This window comes from Coturnix japonica, chromosome 3 (assembly GCF_054131305.1).
Source record: "Coturnix japonica strain WE chromosome 3, WE-NBRP24, whole genome shotgun sequence".
Classification (NCBI taxonomy): domain Eukaryota; kingdom Metazoa; phylum Chordata; class Aves; order Galliformes; family Phasianidae; genus Coturnix; species Coturnix japonica.
In genome coordinates this window covers 99,471,670-99,490,417 of record NC_140665.1, presented here as the reverse complement: position 1 = coordinate 99,490,417, position 18,748 = coordinate 99,471,670, and the positions used below count along the sequence as shown (strand labels likewise).

Here is an 18,748-nt window from a genome sequence, read left to right as displayed (position 1 = left end):
CCTAACTCTCCTCTTTCTCCTGTAACCTTAACCATTTGCAGGAGGTCCAGATCCCCTACGAGGCTGCTTTTACCCAGGCTGAACAAACTCCATATCTTTTGACCACATTCTCCTCTTGGGCACACCTCATGGTCTGCTTTCATCTTTCTTAATGTGAATGCACCGGGACACAACCTTTGAGGATTCGGTTATATCAAGGATATGGAGCTTCCTAAAACCTGGAAAGATCAAGGTGGGCTCTCTTCATTGCCCCTCAAGCATACACTGTCAGGATAATGTTTTAAAGGCAGCTTTGGTGATCTCATGCCATGGACACCCATGAGCAATTCTAACAGCACCCCTCTGGCTTGGGTGGTCTACAAGACACTGTCCAGCTGGCAACAAAGTGAAGGGTCAATGTAAGGTGGTAGATGGGGAAGGACTGCAACATTGCATTAGGGTCTTGGGGCCACTAGAGCTGTCTCCAACCCTGGATGATGAGGAGACACCCAGACCCCCACTCCCCTCCAATCTTCATCCCATGGGGCAGGTACCGTTTTCATCCTCAATCTCTGTGGGACCAGTGTACACCCTGTTGGCAACTTTCACTCTTCCTCCTGGCCCAAAGTGTGGCCCGTCCACCTTGCCCTCTTTGCACAGCTTGGATAGGATCTGTGAGGGCTTCATGGGGTCACGCCAGATGTTATACCCATGTCTGCAAACAGGAAGACAAGGTCAGTGAAGTAGTAGCAAAGAGAAAGAAGATATGGTGTTTCCCTCTGCAAGCCATGTGTATGCTGGTGCCAGGAAGGACTCAGCACTCACAGGATAAAGATCTGGGGCTCCAAATGTGAAGCCTCAGAACAGACAGGTCCCACTGCATCCCTGCTCTATACTTTGCTAACACCTTTCTGCCCCAGTCCCTTTACTCCATGCTGACTTAGACCTGAAATCCCCATTGCACACTTCTTGGCCTCTGATGCTTTGCTGCTTTGGTCCTGCTGCTATTACAGCTCTAGTCTCATTCTTCTATTGAGCTGCACCAATGCCCCTCAACCCCTTCTTCCCAGCCCTGGATTCCTGCTCAGGACCCACTCTGATGTTGCACTCCTGTTCTGGCCCCTGTTAAGAGAATAAGTACAGCACAGACTTCCCCATCAGAAGGCAATGAAAGAGGGAGATTCCTGCAGGAGATCTAGGCTTGACGTGGAAGATGAGACAGGCATTGGTCCAGGCAGGAGACTGGGCAGGGAAAGCTTTGTTCGTACATGGAGTATGTCTGTGACACCCCACACGTAGCTCGGTGCTTGCTATAGTAGCGGTTCTCCAGGTCAATCTTGGTCTCCCCAATGAGGTCATCTGTCCCCACCAAGTCCCAGTCGTACACTGCCACTGTCAGCATGGACTCCATGGGGAAGGTGGCCTCGATGTCAAAGGACCTAGGCCAGGGGAAAACAGACGAAGAGAAAGAGAAGGAGTTGGAACAGTTGGCTGCTGCTCAAGATCATGGGCAAGCTGGGTCTTTAATTTGCTTTTGTTACTACAGTTTGTTCAACGTATGCACTGTAGCTTTATCTTTGCACAAGTTGTTTTGGATTCAGCAGCCCTAGAAAGGAGGTAGCACGTGATGACTGCTTGATTTGGTTGACTCAATAGCCTTGAAACTAAGTCTATGTGTCACTGGGGAACCAGCCAATACTCTCACAGTTCAGGGGCCTCCTAAAGCAGATACTTTGTCATTATCAGATGTGGATATCTCCTAAACATCCTTTACTATGTTGACCACACTGCTGCTAAAGGAGAGGTGGACTTAAATGAGTATGCCTACACACTTGCAAGGAAGGTTCTATCTGATGGACTCATCCCAACACAAAGTCCCCCAACACAAAGCAGCTGTGGGATGACTAGGGTGCAGGTCCAAGGGATGATAAGCTTAGCTAACACCTTCTGGGTGTGAACAGGCAACAGAGCTTGGACAACTCACTTTCCGAAGACAGGGTTCAGCTGCTTGGAGATATAGTTTTCCTTGTCTTTGATGTCTGTCTTCCCCAGCTTAATGGCAATATAAGGGTCAGCTTTCCCATTGATGTCAGCTGGGTGAAGGTCTGTGGCCTGAAGAGGAGAAGTGTTAATTCAGCCCCATTCATGCTAGTGAACAATTTAGGTCCTGATTCCCGAGATCAGGCCAAAGCCACATGGCAAAGCTCTTTTGTCCTCTAAGCAGAGTCACTTGGCTTAAGCTGGTGAGAAGTCCTGCTGCATGTAAACCCCTGTGTCCACTTGGGGAGAAGTTGGGTTGGCCGAGCCAGGCATAGTTGGCTTTGTCCTTTCAGAAATACGTAAATAGAGCCTTGTTTGCTGTCTCTAAATAGAGACCCAGAGCAAAACTTGACTAGTAGTTCAAGAAGACTTCCTCCTCCAGATGTTGTTCTCTCCACTGTCTACATTGGGGTCCAGGGCTTGTGGGGATCATATGCTGCCGCACCATGCTGTTATACTCACCCTCACAATATAGACTCGGACCAGCACATTGATGGGGTCATTGCTGGGAATCCCCTGGAACATGCCAAAGGTGGGGTCATATCCTGCCTCCTTGGTGATATCATCAGGGAGAGGCACTTTGTAGACACACATAGAACCCTGGCAGGAGGGATTGCACAACCTGATTAGAGCCCAGCTCCCCAGGGTGAGCAGGCCCATCCCAGACCACCCTTCCCTAGGGCTCAGCCTTCTCTCTAGCCATGTGCTGCAAACTTCCTTCACCCCTCAAGCACCACTTTTAGGGTTTGCTACCATGATCAGTGAAATTGGACAAAGGAAAGGAGGCTTGCAGAGCAATCAGACTAGCAAGGTGCTTATGGACAGGGATTTCCAGGGGGACTGCCTTCTGTAAGAACTCTCAAGCATCCGTTTGCCTTCAGACCATTCTCTCTGTAGATGCACTACCTGAAACCTGTATCTATCCACAGAGGCTTTCCATCTCTGCAAGATTTTGTGGTTGGGTCAGTGCAATTTGATTACTATTGCATCCAGTCCCTTCCTACTAAAGCACATTCAGCACAGAAGCCTGTTAGACAAGGGCTGTCCTTGTCCTGGGCCAACTCAGCCACCAAACTCACTTTGAACCGTCCCACTATCCGCTCTTCTTCTGTTGCATTGTCATCATTGTCCCCAATCTTCCCACGGAGCAGGTTGAAGGTGTGCAGCCAGTCCTCAAAGTTATCAAACTCTGCTTCCAGCTCTTTGTTAAAGACCTAGAAGACAGAAAGGAGGGGGATCAGGTTAAAAAGCCAAACCAAACCAAACCAAACTAAACCAAACCAAAAAACACTGAGGAAAAGCTGTGGTGACTGCCCAATGCAACTAAGGTGGAACAAAGCTGACACACACACCTTCAGTTCATCAATCTTCTGCTTGTTCTTCTTCTCAGGGAGCTCAGGGGCTGACTGCTGCTTCTTCTTCTTGTCATCTTTGGGTGCCTTTGACTTCTCCTTGTTCTTTGCCTGGCCCTTGAAGCCTTTCATGGGAGAGTCATCAAGTTTGATTTCTGGGTCCAAGGGGAAGCGGCAGGGAAGGAGGAGATGGAAATGGAGGTGAGGAAGGATGAGGGAGACAGGGAAGGGAGACTTGATCAAGGTCTTTAAAATGGGAGGATCATGAAAGCTGACAGCTGTCACTGCCTGCAGCTCCCATTCCAACCCTGGAGTAACTCTTCACGCCCTTCAAGTCTTTCCTTGCTCTCTGGCCATCACTGCCTTTATCACAGCATTTCCAGGAACCTAGAGGCCTCTGTGCAAGCAGCTTCCAGAACATAAATTATTTAGATGACTGAGAGCACTAGGTTCTATCTAGTCTCCATAGCAGTAATAAGACCTTATCCTACCAACAGCATCTCCTTTTCTTCTTCCCACTGAAGACTTTTCCTGCCATGTGCAGCCTGGAGAAGAAAAGACCAGCCTAGGTATTGCAAAAGGTGACAGTGCTTGATGCTCAGCACCACGGCACAGGCTGCTGCCTTTACAGAGGGTGATGCCCATGGCCAGCTGGGTCTCTATTCAGAGCAGCCACCAGCTGGTGGCACCAGTTACACAAGGAAAGGCTGTTGGAAAGAAGTCTAAGCTGAGCGACGTTGTGCTCTTCTCCCACCCATCTACGGTCCTCATCCCTCATTGCCTCAATCTGCCAGCTTTCATGATTGCTGGGCAGTGCAGATGAGGACAGACAAAAAACAACAAGGACACAGTGTGGAAGAGGAATGATAAAAGGAATGGGAGTGCCAAGGGGAAGCGGGTCCTGCTCAAAAGACAGAATAAGAAAGAAGTGGGACACAAGACATCCCCCAGCATCCCTGCCATGACAGCAAACCCATGAAGAAGCTGCTCTGAGCTTGGCAAGACTTCATCTTTCTTATGATATGAAGGCTGGCCTTCATAATAGAACCAGGCTCTGTTTTTCTCTCAGCTAATAAACTTTGCATTGCTTAAGCAATACAACGACCTGTTGCCATATGAATGTGGGACATACAGAAAGGATGGGTGAAAGTCCTCGTGGAAACCTGTCCCAGCCCTGAGGATGGGACTGGCAAGGAGTCCAGGCTGCAGATGGACAAGGTCACCCTTGTGGCCATATGCATGGTCCAGCAGGGTGCTCAAGTCCTGATCCTCCCCTTTGCAGCTCCACTCCCTCTTTCACTTGCAAGCTGCTTACCCTCTGCAATCTCCATTTCTTCCTTCTCCTCTGCTTCTGCTGCAGCCGCTTCCTGCTGCCGGAGTTGCTGGAGGAGAAATGAAGCAAGCAGGGAGTGGGTGACTGTGTCAAGGGTTCAGTGCTTGCTGGAAATGTCTGACTCAGGGTCATGGCTTTTTTCCTATCCAAGCAGTGAGATAAGGTCTGGCCACCAAAGGTGCTTGGTGCAGCCTTGAGCAGTGATGCTGTTACCATGTGTATTTGCCTGCATATCCAACACCATGTGCATAACAAGTGCATCTAAAGAAGCTGAATCCTGCTCAGTTCTGCCAAGTGAAAGCCTCACCAACAGGCAAGCAAGGAAAGCACTGCAGCCTTGGGCTTTTGGAAACAGCTGGAGAGCTCAGGCTTTGAATACAGGAGGCAATTGTGTTCTATTCCAGCCTATACCCCTGCTCCTTTGTTCAGTACCCACCTCTTTCATAGTCTCAATTGAAGCAAAATACTTGGACCACCAGTCCAGCATGCTCTCGTCTGGCTCCTCCTCTTCTATCTCTTCTCCTCCTCCTCCACCTCCTCCTCCTCCTTTCTTCTTCTTTTTCTTTTTCTCCTTCTCTTCTTCAGACTGCGGGGAACAAGGGTGGCAAAGGCAGAGGATTCATGTGAAAATCAAACACATCTTGTAGTGGAAAGGTGGTGGGGAAAGCACTTGAGCAGACAGTGCCCTCCTGGCTGCATGGCCTCATTAGTACTTTCCCCCTTTTAAAGGCAGAGACATGGGCACTGAGCAGCAAGACACTATGCCAGCATCCTGAGACATCTCTTCCTGTCTGTCATCCATTTCATTCATGCATTTCTCATGCTACAGCATTGCATGTAGCAGCGATCCTCCCTCTGTCTAGGAAGTACCCTGTGTCCTCCTGGAGGCACCACAAACCCCTCTGGGTTCTGGTACCTGGTTGTGGTGGCAATAACCAGCACCTCCTTCCCAGGGAGCTGCCTGCCCTGCTCCTCCTGGCACAGCAGTGCTGGGAAGTGCTGGTTCAAAACTGCTTCCCAGTCTGTGTGAACCAGGCCAGAGGTCCTTAACAGGAAACACTGCTCTATCTGTGACCTGGGACAAAATGGCACTAGTACCCAAGTATTTTAGGGATATTGAGGGTGAATGGTCCTCTGAAAGCTGCACAGAGGTGTTGGATGGGGTGTAGAGGTTGGGAGCAGGGATGATGAGTAGAGCCATCACTTACCACATCCACCTTCACCACTGCATCAGAGTTCTGCCACCCAAGGTGGAAGGGAACAGAGAAGAAGAGCAGGTTAGCAGTGCAGCCTCACCTGAGTGTACACACACACAGGCACACACATGCCACAGCAAGCTGGAGAAGTCAGAGACCATTCCCTATGGTGTAAGAAACCAAAAGCCTTGCACAGAGCTCTGGCTGGGAAAGCTCTGTGTACATGGAAGGTGCTGCTGTGACACACCAAACCCATCTCTGTCTTGGAGACACCTCTCTTGGGTTCCAAGGAGAACCACCATTCCATGCAACTCTCTGCTCTCTTTGAGCTTTTCTCGCCTAGCAAGGGAGGTCCTCATTCCCATTTGACTCTTTTTGAAGGAAAACATGAAGCTGTCTAATTTGCTTAACCCAGAACAGTCCTCCACTGGGCAGCAAGAAACAATTGAGTTTAGCCAGAACAGAAAGTGGTTGATTTGTAGGAGTGGTACTGACTCAAGACCCTTCAACTCCAGGCATCAGCCCAGCCCCACAATTGCACAGGATAGAACAGCCTTCCTTTGGGTGGAATCCCTCAGAGATGGGCAGTGCTAGCATAGCTCTGACACACTGATACTCACAGCTTCCAGCTTCACCATAGTCTCCATCTTCTTGATAGGAACCTCAGGTTCCATGTTGACAACAATCTCCCCTGTGGGGCGAGAGCGAGGGGCACCATTGGCCACTGCCAGATAGCATCTGAGCTGTTTAGCTGGACAGAAGACAGAGAAAGAGAGAGCAAGAGAGAAGGAGAGTGTAGAAAAGAAACTGAGAGCTCAGGTAAGATGCTGCAGTATTCATGCAGGAGTGATGTAAGGTCACCTTGCTCAGAGGAGAGGGGCAGGAAGAATGAACACAGACACTTATAGCAAGATTAAAAGATGTTGCTGTAACAAAGGAAAGCAGATGATGAGAAAGGCTTGTTTTTAACATCTGCCCCAACTTCTAGAGAAGAGATATAGAAAGGGATTGCCTTGAAAATATCAGCACATAGAGATGCAAGTAGAGGTCCACATAGCAGCAGCAGCAGCAGCAGCAGAGGGCATAGCAAATTCATCTTGAGTCTTGGGGTAGATTTGGAGGGTGGAGTCATAAATATACAGAGATCATAGAACCACAGAATGGTTTGAGTTGGAAGAAAGCTTTAAAGGCCGCCTGGTCCCACTCTCTTTCAATGAACAGGGACACCCACAGCTCCATCCGATGCTCAGAGCCCCGACCAGCCTGACCTTGGGTGTCTTCAGGGATGGGGCACCACCACCTCTCTGGCCAACCTGTGCCTCACTGCCCTTATTGTAAACATTAGAGATGAAGCAGTCTCTCTCATCTTACAACAGGAACCATCCCACCTCCTCTTTGTCCATGCCCCTCAGTTATCTGCAGTGCTCCACAGACACCCCACAATCTGTGTCCCCATGGCCCAAGGTTTGTACCTGTCATATTCCAGTGCTGGGCTTTCTTATCTGGTGGGCGATAGATGAACTTTCGGAGGGAGCTGACAGTATGGGAGCCCACCAAGGTGTAGCGCCCAAAAGCCCGGCAGTCCACCACTCGGATGTTCAGAGGTGGGTGGAGCAGCTCATTCTCTGGGAGGTCCTGGGATGCAAAGGTGTTCCAGTTAACAAGGGATGGATGTGGGTTGTGGGGGCTTTGGTGTGGGTGGTTGGAGAGACCAGCAGGGACTAAAGTAGGGATAGGCCCTTGGGGAAGAGAAGCACTCACCACTTCAAACCACTTGACCAAAGTGCTGAAGTTTGGGTTTTTCTTGTAGTTTTGGATGAGGGCTGACTGGACCCCCTTCCCAGCACACTCAATGTCCACACGGGGCCGGTCCACTTGGGCCAGGTTGACTCTCTTCAGGTCCCTGAGTCCCCAAAATAAGATCTAGGACAGGAGAAGAAGGTGTGAGTGTGAGAAGGACTGCCTTTGTATGGAGTCCAGCTGGGGCCAAAGGAGTTGTTATAAAAGAGCTGTGTAAAGGAGCAGGGAAACAAATGCCATTGCCTGGGGACTGGTGAATCCCTGAGCATTCCTCTTCTTCTCCACATGGCGTGGTGTTGCAGCACAGTCTAACACCCCACACAGTCCAACCCACAGCTGATCTAGAATAACCCAAGATCTCTGCTACTCTCAGCACTTCCTTTTCTGCTCTGGGACCTCACTGAGCACAAAAATACTGTGAGATGCACACAGCCCACCTCACTTCTGAACATTAAGACCTGGCACTCCAATGCAATTACCTCTACTCGGTATTTACTCAGCACAGGGCGAATCCCCAGTGGCACCGGCAGGATGGGACCTCGGTCTATGTCTGTGGGGCCATCAATTGGGGGTAGGTCTGACTTACCCCCAGAGCCAATCTGGAAGAAACGCAGTGTGGATTAGAATCATTGTGTTGTAGAATCATACAACATTTGGGGTTCAAAGGGATCCTGAAACAACATTCATTTCAACCCCCTGACTCGGGCTAAGCCCTTCTAGATTTTCAAGGATGTACAAAATACACACATTTTGCACAACCATGGATTAATTCCCACTCCCTTACAACCTCCCCAGCACACCCTTTCCTCATTCTGTGCTGGCTGGCACCTGAAGCAGCTCAAAGGCAGCCAGAAGGTCTCCTGCTGTAGAATTGCCCCGGTAGATCTGGTAGTATTCCAGCTGTGGGGGGAAGCGTGGTGGGCAGTATTGTTCATCTGACATTTTCACCACTGGTTTGGCAAAGGTGCGGCCCATGAAGTCAGCTTTGCCCTAAAAAGGGGGGAAGAGTACTTGAATTTGCTGGCCCAGCTTTCCTCATTGCACTTTTGAGATATCAAAGATCAGTGCCAGCTTTGGTTTCCCATCTGAAGGCACTTTCTAAGTCATAAGCATCTTCAAGGTGAAGGAAATGGCCTAGGCCTGGAACAGCAAGGAGGCCATGACTGAGCAGCTACTTTAAGGGGAAAGACAAAGGTAGTGTCTCCTCAATTACCACATCACAAAAACTCCTTCACTCTCCAAAAATGAGATATCATTTAGTTTTGTCTAAGAGATGAGTAGCAGTGGCTCCTAGTTCGTGGCCTTGGAAATGTGGAGGACCTTCTTCCAAGGGTCAGGAGAAAACATGCTTCTTGCACTCTCATGGAATCGTTTGGGTTGGAAAAGACTGCTAAAGTCATCAAGTCCAACCACTAACCCATCATCGCCATGCCTACTGCACTGTCTTCCTGGCCTTTGAACATAGCATCAAACTTAGAGACATTTTTCTCTGCCAGCATTCATCTTACCACTGTGTCCTGATCATAGATCTCAATGACAATTATAGGAGGGTCGTCCCTCATCTCATGGGCTTCTCCATACAGCTCCACATTGTCAAAAACCAGCAGCTGGTCCCAGGTTGGGCATAGGGTCTCATTGAGAACCTAGAAGAATGGAAGATGGACTTAGAGCTTCATTCCAGGGTTGAGACTCTACAGAAGGGCAGCAGGCTGGAAGTTGGTTTCAGTTTCCCTGTCCCAAAGGTGGCTACGGGAATAGGCTTCCAGCATGCTCCCATTCCTCCTAGCCAGGCAGGTCAAATTGCAGCCATAGGGATGCAGGGGGGCAGTGTGCTGGTGAATGGGGGTGTGTTCTGAAGGCGCTGCTGGGGAAGGGGCTTCCAACATGGCCCTTGGGAACAGCCAAGCCCCATTGCCATGGCTGCTTTCCCACACCATATTTAAGCTCATCCATGATTCACTAGCAGTCATGAGACCTGTGGCATGGGAGCAGGATGTAGAGCTGATGGGAAAAGTGTCACACCAACCCCAGAAACCTCCAAGCCTCCAGGTCAGGAGATGGTGTTTACCTCAGTGCATTGGCTCTGGGAGGTGAAGAAGACTCGTGCAAAGGGGTCTGAAAGGCCACTGCTGTCAGCAGCAAATAAACTCCTGGCCTGGTACATGTGGGCTCGCAGCTGGAAAACTTGCTTCTCTGCAACAGAGAATGGAAGTGAGACATCTTGGTACACAGCACTGGAGCCCAGCTGTGGGGCTCAGCCTGGAGAGCAAGAACTCAGCAGTCTGCTTTTGCTCAGGACCAGCACTAATGAAGGAAATACATTCAAAACATGAGTCCTGGATGGATAAGAACTTCAACATCCTACTGTTGGCATGCAGAATGACAACTAAGAACAGGGCAGCAGGGAAGAGGGCACACAATTCCCACAACCCAGCTTGCATGGGAGCAGACTGGGACAACTGGAAGGCCCTCATCCCAAGTGGTGTTGAGGCAGGCTCCCTCCTGCCTGCTCCATGTCCTATCCCCAGACCTACCAAGGGTGGGAAGCTCTTACTGGTGTAAAGAAGGCTGATGGGAGGGAAGGATGGCAGGTTTTGGCCTCTGGTGGTCTTCTTCTCCTCGAAGCCACAAGGCAAACCACTCAGGAAGTCTTTGCGCTGCTTGTTGAGGCCCAGCCACAAGTAAATCTCCATCTTGGCCTGAACTGTCCAGCCGGCAGGTCCGAAACCCCTCTTCCCAGGCAGCTGGGCATAAAGAACAGAGAAGTTTATAGGTTGATAGGGGAGACCTTGGGGAAGGACAGACTACCTCACACCACGCTTTGCTGCAGTACACTGCTTGTACACCTACCACTTAAATACAAGGTCCTCATTTTTTCCAGATCATGTCCTGTCTCATGCATTATCTTCTATCTACAACATTATCTACAACACTGACTTCCTCTTTCAAAGCCAGATTTCCCTTTTCTGTCTAGCTGGACCAAACATCATTCCCTCTTCCAGACATTTCTGACCTGTTGAACTGGATAAGATCCTTCCTAGGTTTCTATCACTTCCAGTAGTGGATCTTTCATGCCTGCTATTCAAACACCAGCAAAATTGGACCCCCAGTTCTCTCATCTCCATCTCCCATTATCCTGGTTTGTCTCTTCTCCATCCTCCTCCTCTTGGCTGGGATGACAGGCACACACCTTGAGGAAGACAGTCTTCACTTTGGCACAGTCCTTGCCCATCTCTTCATCCACAATGGAGTAGAGGATGTCCTTGGAAGGGACGCGGGCATAGGCAATGCGCTTGTTATTGCTCATCATCCAGATGAAGATGTCGGGGATGGTGTGCTGGGGCTGTGAACAAAACCAAAGAAACCTGTCAGGCTTTCAGCTCTTTTGGAACCACTGAGGCACTGGCGGGGCTGCAGAGCTTTGTAGAGCAAATTCAGCAGATCCCGCAGCAGATGGATGGTTCTACTGCCACATTATGGCCATTGGAATGAGTTTGAGCCTTCCACTGCAGAACTTTGTCTGCTTAAGCAAAGACTAAAGATTTATCTTTCCTCATTACTCCATGATCACGAGGGCTCATAGGCAGAGACCATATCTCAGTTCCCTACTATGATAAAGAAGTTGAGAAGAAGAATTTTAGCGCTGACCCATTCCACCCCAGCAGTGCTCCATGGGGGCAGTGTATAGACTTGGAGAGGCTCCTTGGACAAGGCCTATGCCATGAGAACCTCTTGCACCTACAAGGATTGCAGTGAGCCCTTCTGTTGGGCCCTGGCTGCTGTGTCAGTGCACAGTTGTCTCCATGCAGGGGAACGCACCTCGTCTGCCAAGAAACGGAGTTTCTGCAGGAAGTTCTGCACCTGCTTCAGCTTGTCTTTCATGGTGTTCTTCTTCACCTGTGACCGCAGAGTTGTGGCTTGCTGGCCCATGTTCTCCTGCAGTGAAAGGGGAGTCCAAAATGGTTCAGAATAGGGCCCATGAAGGCTCTCACACATTTAATGCATGGTTTTGTATTGTGCAGTTGTCTGTGGAAGCTGTTGTCCTTGGCTGTGGAAGCTGGATAAGTGCCTGCTCTTGGTATGTCTCTTTTGCATGGCTAATGCCTTTGCAAGGAGCTGGGCTACCAGCTCCAAATACCTAGGCCAGCTCTACTGCTGGAGCAGGGTGGAAGGGAGGCAGTCATGTACCCCCAAGTGCCACCGGGGATCCATGCAAGACCCAAGAGCTCATGGGCTCCTCTATTCAGAGGTAACCCCAAACTATCAATGCATGGAGACTGGAAACCAGCATGTCTATAGAGCAAATTCCCCATTGCTTTATCAAGATCAGAACGAGTCCCAGGTCTTCCCAGCTGAACTGTACTCACCAGCTCCCGCATGCAGGACTTGAGCCTCTCCCGGTCCAACCTTGTGCGGGAAGAGTGGTGCTGGTCCTTGTCAGCCAGTGTCACGAAGCGCCTGTGGGAAGGGAAGCATGAGAGTCTTTGGTCCCTATGCAATCATTTCCAGGAGGCTTTTTGGCTCCCATTATGGTGTTGTACATGGAGAGTAGGTGCCATTCAGGTACCAGCACACAGAAGCCAGAAAATTGAGGCTCCTGTTGCTGTTTTGGGAAGGTTGGTGTGCAGGCATAAGCACCATTCCAAGTCAAAAGGCAACCCATATGGTGTTGTGCCAACACAATGAAATGCTTGCCTACCCTCCAGAGGATAAGTTGTGATGAGATTACAACCTCAGTGCCACAACCTTGCCCATAACCCCACAGAAAGCAGGGGTCTGCAGCACAGCACTTTTGCCCATCGTTTACTCACAAGCACCCACTGCTCAGCTCCTCCAGGACCCCCCGGAGCCGACGTTCTGGATGTGGTTTCTCTGTCTTGATCATTTCCTGCACATCATTGAGTCCTTCTTCCTGCAGCAGGGATAGGAGAAGTGGTGAAGGGGGCAGTGGGGGTGAGGTCTAGCCCTACAGGGAGCAACCCCATAGGGGGCTGATAGTGGGAGCATCTGTTTGCTTTTTCATGTCATAACTTCAGGTCTTGGGTCTGGGACAGGTTTGGTTGTGGTAGGTAGCTTTGGATGATTGGAACAGCTTCCACATCATCCTGGCTGAATCTGTTAGGTTTTGTCTTTACCAGTCCTACTTGGATTCCTCTGCTCTTCTCCTTGCTGTAGTCAGGGGGTATAGTGACAGGATAAGGAGTAATGGCATTAAACCCAAACAGTAGATTTAGAGTAAATATTAGGAAGAAATCTGTTGTGATGAGGATGGTGAGGCCTTGGTACAGGCTGCCCAGAGAAGCTATGGGTGCCCCATCCCTAGAGGTGCTCAGGGCTAAGCTGAATGGAGCCCCAGCTCCCTCCCTCCCCAACACACTGACCAGCTTGTCTGCAATCTTGTCCATGATGTTGGCGTTATACAGCCTGCGACGCTGATCCTGCCACCAGCTCTTGATGTAGATGCAGGGCTTCTTCTCTAAGTACGGCAGGTGGAAGTAGTTCCTGCAAGAGGAGGCAGATGAGATGCTCCATGGTGGTCATACAGATGGCTCAGAATAGCCCCTGTCTCCTTTCCTTTCCCTTCCTCTCTGGGTGTTCATAACCTCATCTAGCTTTTAAGATCCTAAGTGATATTAAAAAGGCAGCTTGTTGCAGCAACCGTAGGGTTAGAGCACTGGTGGTGCTGGATAGCCAAGAGTTGGGTGTACATCTTGTCATGTGTGTGAGAGGTGAATTCAAGGCTTACCTGTCTGTAACCAGGGGCTTCATGGGTTGAGATGAGGAGACAGAGACCATCTCTCCATCCTCATCAGCTTCATCCTCACTTGAGTTGTGTAGCAGCTCAGACTCTTCCTCATCCCCATCCCCTCCCTCCTTCTTCCTCCGCAGGACAGGTTTGGTCATGCCATCAATCTGGTTCCCATAGTTGCCTCAAGAATGAAAAATGAAATGAAGTCACAGAGCTGTAACTCCCATGGGGAGTGATGGATGTTTACATCCCTTCTCAAGCCAGAAGAAATGCATGCGGTCAGTCTCAGAAGCATGTGTTCTGGCACATGATTGCATGGAATAGAGGGGAAGAAACCTTGCTCTTGGCCTTGGATCCCTCATTCCCCACCAGGTGTGCTTCAAAACCACCCTCACCAAGAAAACAACCAACCTATTGTAACCTCAAAGTTGATGGGTTTGTCACCGATCTTCCTGTCGATCATGGTAGCTTCCAGGAAGGCTCCAAAAAGAAAGAACTCCTCCATCTTTCCTGTGCAGTTCTGCAGGAGAAATCCCAGAGATCATGGTTTGGGTCAGCCAGAATGACACTGAGGCCTGAGCAGAGGGGTTCATCATCTGGTCTATCTGAGCACTCTCATGGTCTCTGCTTGGGTTTTAAGAAGACCGTGGAGTTTTGTGTCCTTCTGCCTGATTCATGTGAGGGGCAGGTGTCTGCCTGAACTGGGTCTCTAGGATCTCTGCAGAGAGAGTTTGACCAGAGGTTTTAGCCTAATGTTTAAATGTGGTGGTTTACCTAAGATTGGCCATCCCTTGCTTATGAGAGACTGTCTAAAGGACACTCAGGGATATGAGCTCAAGTTTGCTCACAAACTGAAATAATCAAACCTCTGTGAACCCTTTGTTTGGATGCACTTTCAGAAATTGAATGGCTTTACTTCCAGGTGGCTTAATTTCCTCTAGAGGTGAGGTGAGACCACTTTTCCAAAGGAGAGCTTTCACACTGAACATGAGCTGTCATCCAGAAGCTCCATTTCTACTTCTCAGCTCAGGTTCATAAAGACTAACATATGTGGGCATCCCTATATAGGACAAGAATGGACATATCTGTGTACACATAGCAAAGACAGAAGAACATTTAGCACAATACCAAATGAAATCCTGTCTGTAAGGCTGGAGATAACCAGTCAAAGGGACTGAGACCCAGAACTCTTCACTACCAACTGTAGGGTTAGGGGAGACTCACATCAGCAACCGGTGTGGCCTGCTCCACTTGCACCTCAGTGGAGCTGTTGATCTCTGGGTTGGTGGTATCCAAGATCTCAACTGCAAGGCTCATCAGAAGCCTGGCCCGGAAGGAGACGCCTTCCCCCAGCCCCTCGTTCAGCTCTTGGTGTTCATCCATCAGGGTGTAGTTCCGAGTGGAGCCATACATGTTCACCCACGCAGGGCCAAAGGTGGGCAGGTAGCCTGCAGGAGAACAAATACACTGGTAGAGAAGGGGATATGGAAGAAGGAGGGCACATCTTTTGTCTTGGGATCATCACTTTCCTGCTGTGGGTGGTGACATAGACTTGAATATACACGCATGTGCATAGAGATGCATTTTTGCAATTATGTATAAAAACAGTTTTGCAGGGAAGGCAGTGATGGGCACTTTGCAGTGTATCAGCCTGAAAAGAGGTGAGTCTCCAATTGGGCATGTCTCCTAATATGAGAGTCAAGAAAGAAGAGAAAACTCCCCATTAGTTCTTTTTCAAAGAGCCATCTTTGGTTTCATGATGCTCCTGCCTATGTGTGCCCACACGTTCATGTATATGTGAAAGTGGGAGCCTGTCAGATATTCATCCATCCATGGCAACAGATGTCTCAGAAAGGGACAATTATTTTTTAATGTCTTTGCCTTCAAGTGTTGGCCTGGAGGCTTGTGTCTGGTCTTTTCAAAGAGCTCGTGTCCAGTGACTTCAGAAGGGCACTACAGAGAGTCTTGGTCACTCCAACCAAGAAGCAACTATGCCCAGGACTGGAAAGAGAGCCTGAGCTATTTTGCTATCTCTGCCCAAGGGATACCTCTCTGCTATGAAGAAGGTCCTGCACCCCGCTTTAGCTTTACCTTTGTCTCCTTCATTAGAGATCTTCCTCAAATCAATGAAATGGGTACCAATGGCCACATCATTGACTTTGTCCGAGTCTCGAATCTGGATCTTTATCCTCTTGCACAATGGGGGGAACATTTCTGTGAAGATGATTTGTTCATTCCAGAGAGGCTCATAGCTGCTTTTTTGCACTGATGTCTTCCCCTGCAGAGTGGACAAGGAAGGTATTTGATATCTCTGTGGTTTATGGAGGTCACGAACATCATAGCAACCATTATGGAGAAAATTAATTCTATCCCATCTAAAACGAGGGTACACATCCATCACTCCTCCCATGTTAATGACCACTTTAGGGTCATTTCATCTTTTTTTCCCAAGGAACTAGCTCTTTTCCTCTACTGGAGATGGCTGCAAACCCATCATAGTCTGCACAAGAACGGGGAACGTGTCATGAAGCAAACAATGTGATTTTGCCATACATCTCAGCGTTATCATGCAAGGTCAATTGAGGCTGTCTCCTGACACCAACACAATGTCTGGTCCTGCTTACATTACCTCCCAGGACCACTTTGGTGCCTACCCACCTTCTGCCCTGCAAATGCCACTTGTACGTAGGGGTCTACCAAGTCCTTGTTCTCTCCAATGAGAGCCTTCTTCACATTGGCCATGATGCTGGTGTTCATACGGGGCAGGCCCTCTGCTCGATAGATCTTGATGTAGAAACGAGCCCACTGCCTCTCTGGAGGAACCCCATCTGGTAGGAGGAGGTTCCTGCAACAACAGCAAAGAGATAGTGCTGGAAACAGCTGCTGGGGCTGAAGAAGGTGAGTGAATTTAGCTTGCTTTCTGAGCACAGGCTGTAGGGAGATGGAAAGAGTTTTGCAGCCATGCATTTTATAGCTGCCTTCTTTCCACGCATCTTCCTACATTACGATGGTGAGTGGTGGTTTTGTAAGCAAAATCTTAGAGGAGCCACATGAGGTTGGAACAATCTGCATTCCACCAAAAAATCATTATTGTCAGTGGAGTCTAAAGGATGATTATACTCAGCTTAATTTAGACATCTAAAGCCAGTCAGCCAACTGGGATGTTATAAGGGCCTTTTCCTTTGTCATGATAGAAGGGGTGTGTATTTTGGGGTGAGAATCAAACTCCACCAAATGGCTTTTATTAGAAGAATTTGCTTTCCTCTTCTGGGAGAAGAAATGAGAGCCACAGGGTACGATGTGAACAAAACTTCTGGAGCTGTTGCTAGATTTGTCCAAGACAAAGTGGCATAATGTAACTGTGAGCAGCATAGAACAACTACAGGCAGTGCCTCAAGCCCTTGGGCTGCAGCAAGTCAAGAAATCAACACCAGCATTTTGCCACAAGGCTGAGAAATGGATTTGAAAGCCTGTGGTTGTACAAAGAGATATTTAATTAGCCCAAAGCATTTAGGGCTAGAATGAGGTTTTACACTCCTTTGTTTTTAACTTCCATACCCTTCAATGTCATCCTCCTCTGTCTCGTTGGCTTTGTGGGGTGTCTTGATGTTGTCCCCTTTCCCCACAACAGCGATGTCACACTTCAGGTAACCTTTCAGCCCAGCAGTGAGATCCTCAGGGTCAGAAAGGATGGCCCATTTGTGGTAGAACTGATGCTCTGGAAGCCAGAGGACAAGACCATCATTTATTGGAAGAAATACAGAGTACCGGATATTGGAATATAATTAAATATAGAATATTGAAATGAAAGACAGAAATACAGTGATTTTGGAGGTATCTTTTCTGCAGGTATGGTCATGTGCTCAGATCAACCATACTGCAAGCACTGGGCCATCGAAGAGGCAATGTTATTCCATGTGAACAAGCTTTTTACAGGTCTCTTGGATGTGTATTTGCTTTATCAGTCCCATAGCCAGGACCAGTATCATTCCTTGATTCAGGGACTGGTCTTTTCATGCAGAAGTATACTGGGGAGTCTGGCAGTGAGCAGTGAGCTCATGGGCTAAATGAACTCTCCAGGGTCTCCTTTGGACTCCTTTCACACAGTTCTCTAAATGAATCCCATCCATGCCAACTCTCACTTGAAGACAGGATGCCAAAGGCATTCAATGCTCTTTCACAATTCTATAAAACAGGTTGCCTGAAACAGATGTGCTATAAACGATGCCCATAATTGCACAACAGATTTTATGAGCACTCATAGGGCCCATCTGTGCTAAGTCACTGAGGGCTTTACCATCAGCCAGCAACACGGCAGCAGCTCTGATCAACCTCTTTCTCATTGTATGTGTGCAATCTCTCTTTCTTGGTTTAAATGCCAGCTACATAGGGCAAGATCCATTCCAGGCTTAAAAGGGCTCTGAGCACCTGATGGAACTGCAGGTGCCCCTGTTCATTGCAGAGGAGTTGGGCTAGGTGATCTTTAATGGCCCCTTCCAATTCAGGTGATTCTATGGTTCTATGAAATCAGGCTATCTATCTGGAAGGGAAATGTCTTGCTTACTTAAATAGCCTGGACATCTTCAGGAGGGCTGCCAGAGCCAGAGAGCATCTCAGCCTGCCTGTTGTGTCTTATTTCAGATGGGTTATGCCATCTTTTCTGGAGGAGCCAGAGTGATTTGTTTACATCTCAGATTCTAATTAAAGACCATCACCAGAGGAAAGAAAAGCCTGCCTGGATCCCTTACAAAGACATTTCTCAATGGTGCAGGTAGGCATGCTGGCAAACTGTGGTTATTACGCACCAGGCTGGGTGTAAACTGTCCCAACATCCATCTTGAAGGAGCCCACCAAAGTCCCACTGCGCAAGAGGTTTTTTGAGTGGATCACCTGGAAATCAAGAGGGGGAGAAAAGTGAAAGGGAACAATGCAAACAAATTCATCTTTGAAACATGATACAGTTTTTAGCCACTATAGCAACAAACACTGGGATGTTCAATTGAAGGGAGGGTCTTTAGGATGATTGAAATCTCTCTGATTCCCTCTGTGAGAGAAGTTGCATGGCCAGTCTATGCATGGGATAGATGTACAAGCTCCTAATTAGTGTGGTTTGGTTGGTGACTCTATGAATCTCCTTGCTCACTGCCCTCTGTGTCTCTGGAGGGACTGTTTTGGTTTTAAGATCTGTAGTTCTGTATTTCAGCAATAGCTCTGCCCAGCTTCATGGTCTGGGAGGGTCTTGCTTCCCCAAAAGCCAAAACACATAGGCTGAGGCTCTGACACACCAACCATCAGCTCT

General features: G+C 48.8%; 1 protein-coding gene across 14 annotated transcripts in view; it reads right to left on the bottom strand.

The window, feature by feature from the left end:
• The window catches only part of OTOF (otoferlin), a 59,072-nt gene that overhangs the window by 4,176 nt on the left and 36,148 nt on the right, over positions 1 to 18,748 (bottom strand). For 8 of the 14 annotated variants that reach the window (XM_032443685.2, XM_085544178.1, XM_085544182.1 and 5 more), the window contains 29 exons: positions 18,255 to 18,339; positions 17,008 to 17,167; positions 16,108 to 16,294; positions 15,541 to 15,727; positions 14,674 to 14,897; positions 13,861 to 13,969; positions 13,447 to 13,630; positions 13,082 to 13,202; positions 12,512 to 12,612; positions 12,068 to 12,158; positions 11,520 to 11,636; positions 10,891 to 11,043; positions 10,255 to 10,444; positions 9,769 to 9,893; positions 9,209 to 9,343; positions 8,529 to 8,690; positions 8,180 to 8,299; positions 7,662 to 7,823; positions 7,373 to 7,535; positions 6,521 to 6,651; positions 5,913 to 5,942; positions 5,141 to 5,290; positions 4,687 to 4,753; positions 3,372 to 3,526; positions 3,099 to 3,233; positions 2,482 to 2,619; positions 1,964 to 2,091; positions 1,248 to 1,418; positions 534 to 694 (listed from right to left, as the gene is read on the bottom strand). In XM_032443685.2, the coding sequence (XP_032299576.2) occupies positions 534 to 694; positions 1,248 to 1,418; positions 1,964 to 2,091; positions 2,482 to 2,619; positions 3,099 to 3,233; positions 3,372 to 3,526; positions 4,687 to 4,753; positions 5,141 to 5,290; positions 5,913 to 5,942; positions 6,521 to 6,651; positions 7,373 to 7,535; positions 7,662 to 7,823; positions 8,180 to 8,299; positions 8,529 to 8,690; positions 9,209 to 9,343; positions 9,769 to 9,893; positions 10,255 to 10,444; positions 10,891 to 11,043; positions 11,520 to 11,636; positions 12,068 to 12,158; positions 12,512 to 12,612; positions 13,082 to 13,202; positions 13,447 to 13,630; positions 13,861 to 13,969; positions 14,674 to 14,897; positions 15,541 to 15,727; positions 16,108 to 16,294; positions 17,008 to 17,167; positions 18,255 to 18,339 (4,042 nt within the window). The remainder of the gene's footprint in view (positions 1 to 533; positions 695 to 1,247; positions 1,419 to 1,963; positions 2,092 to 2,481; positions 2,620 to 3,098; positions 3,234 to 3,371; positions 3,527 to 4,686; positions 4,754 to 5,140; positions 5,291 to 5,912; positions 5,943 to 6,520; positions 6,652 to 7,372; positions 7,536 to 7,661; positions 7,824 to 8,179; positions 8,300 to 8,528; positions 8,691 to 9,208; positions 9,344 to 9,768; positions 9,894 to 10,254; positions 10,445 to 10,890; positions 11,044 to 11,519; positions 11,637 to 12,067; positions 12,159 to 12,511; positions 12,613 to 13,081; positions 13,203 to 13,446; positions 13,631 to 13,860; positions 13,970 to 14,673; positions 14,898 to 15,540; positions 15,728 to 16,107; positions 16,295 to 17,007; positions 17,168 to 18,254; positions 18,340 to 18,748) is intronic. The other 6 variants (XM_015859849.3, XM_032443686.2, XM_085544176.1 and 3 more) reach the window with 3 other exon arrangements.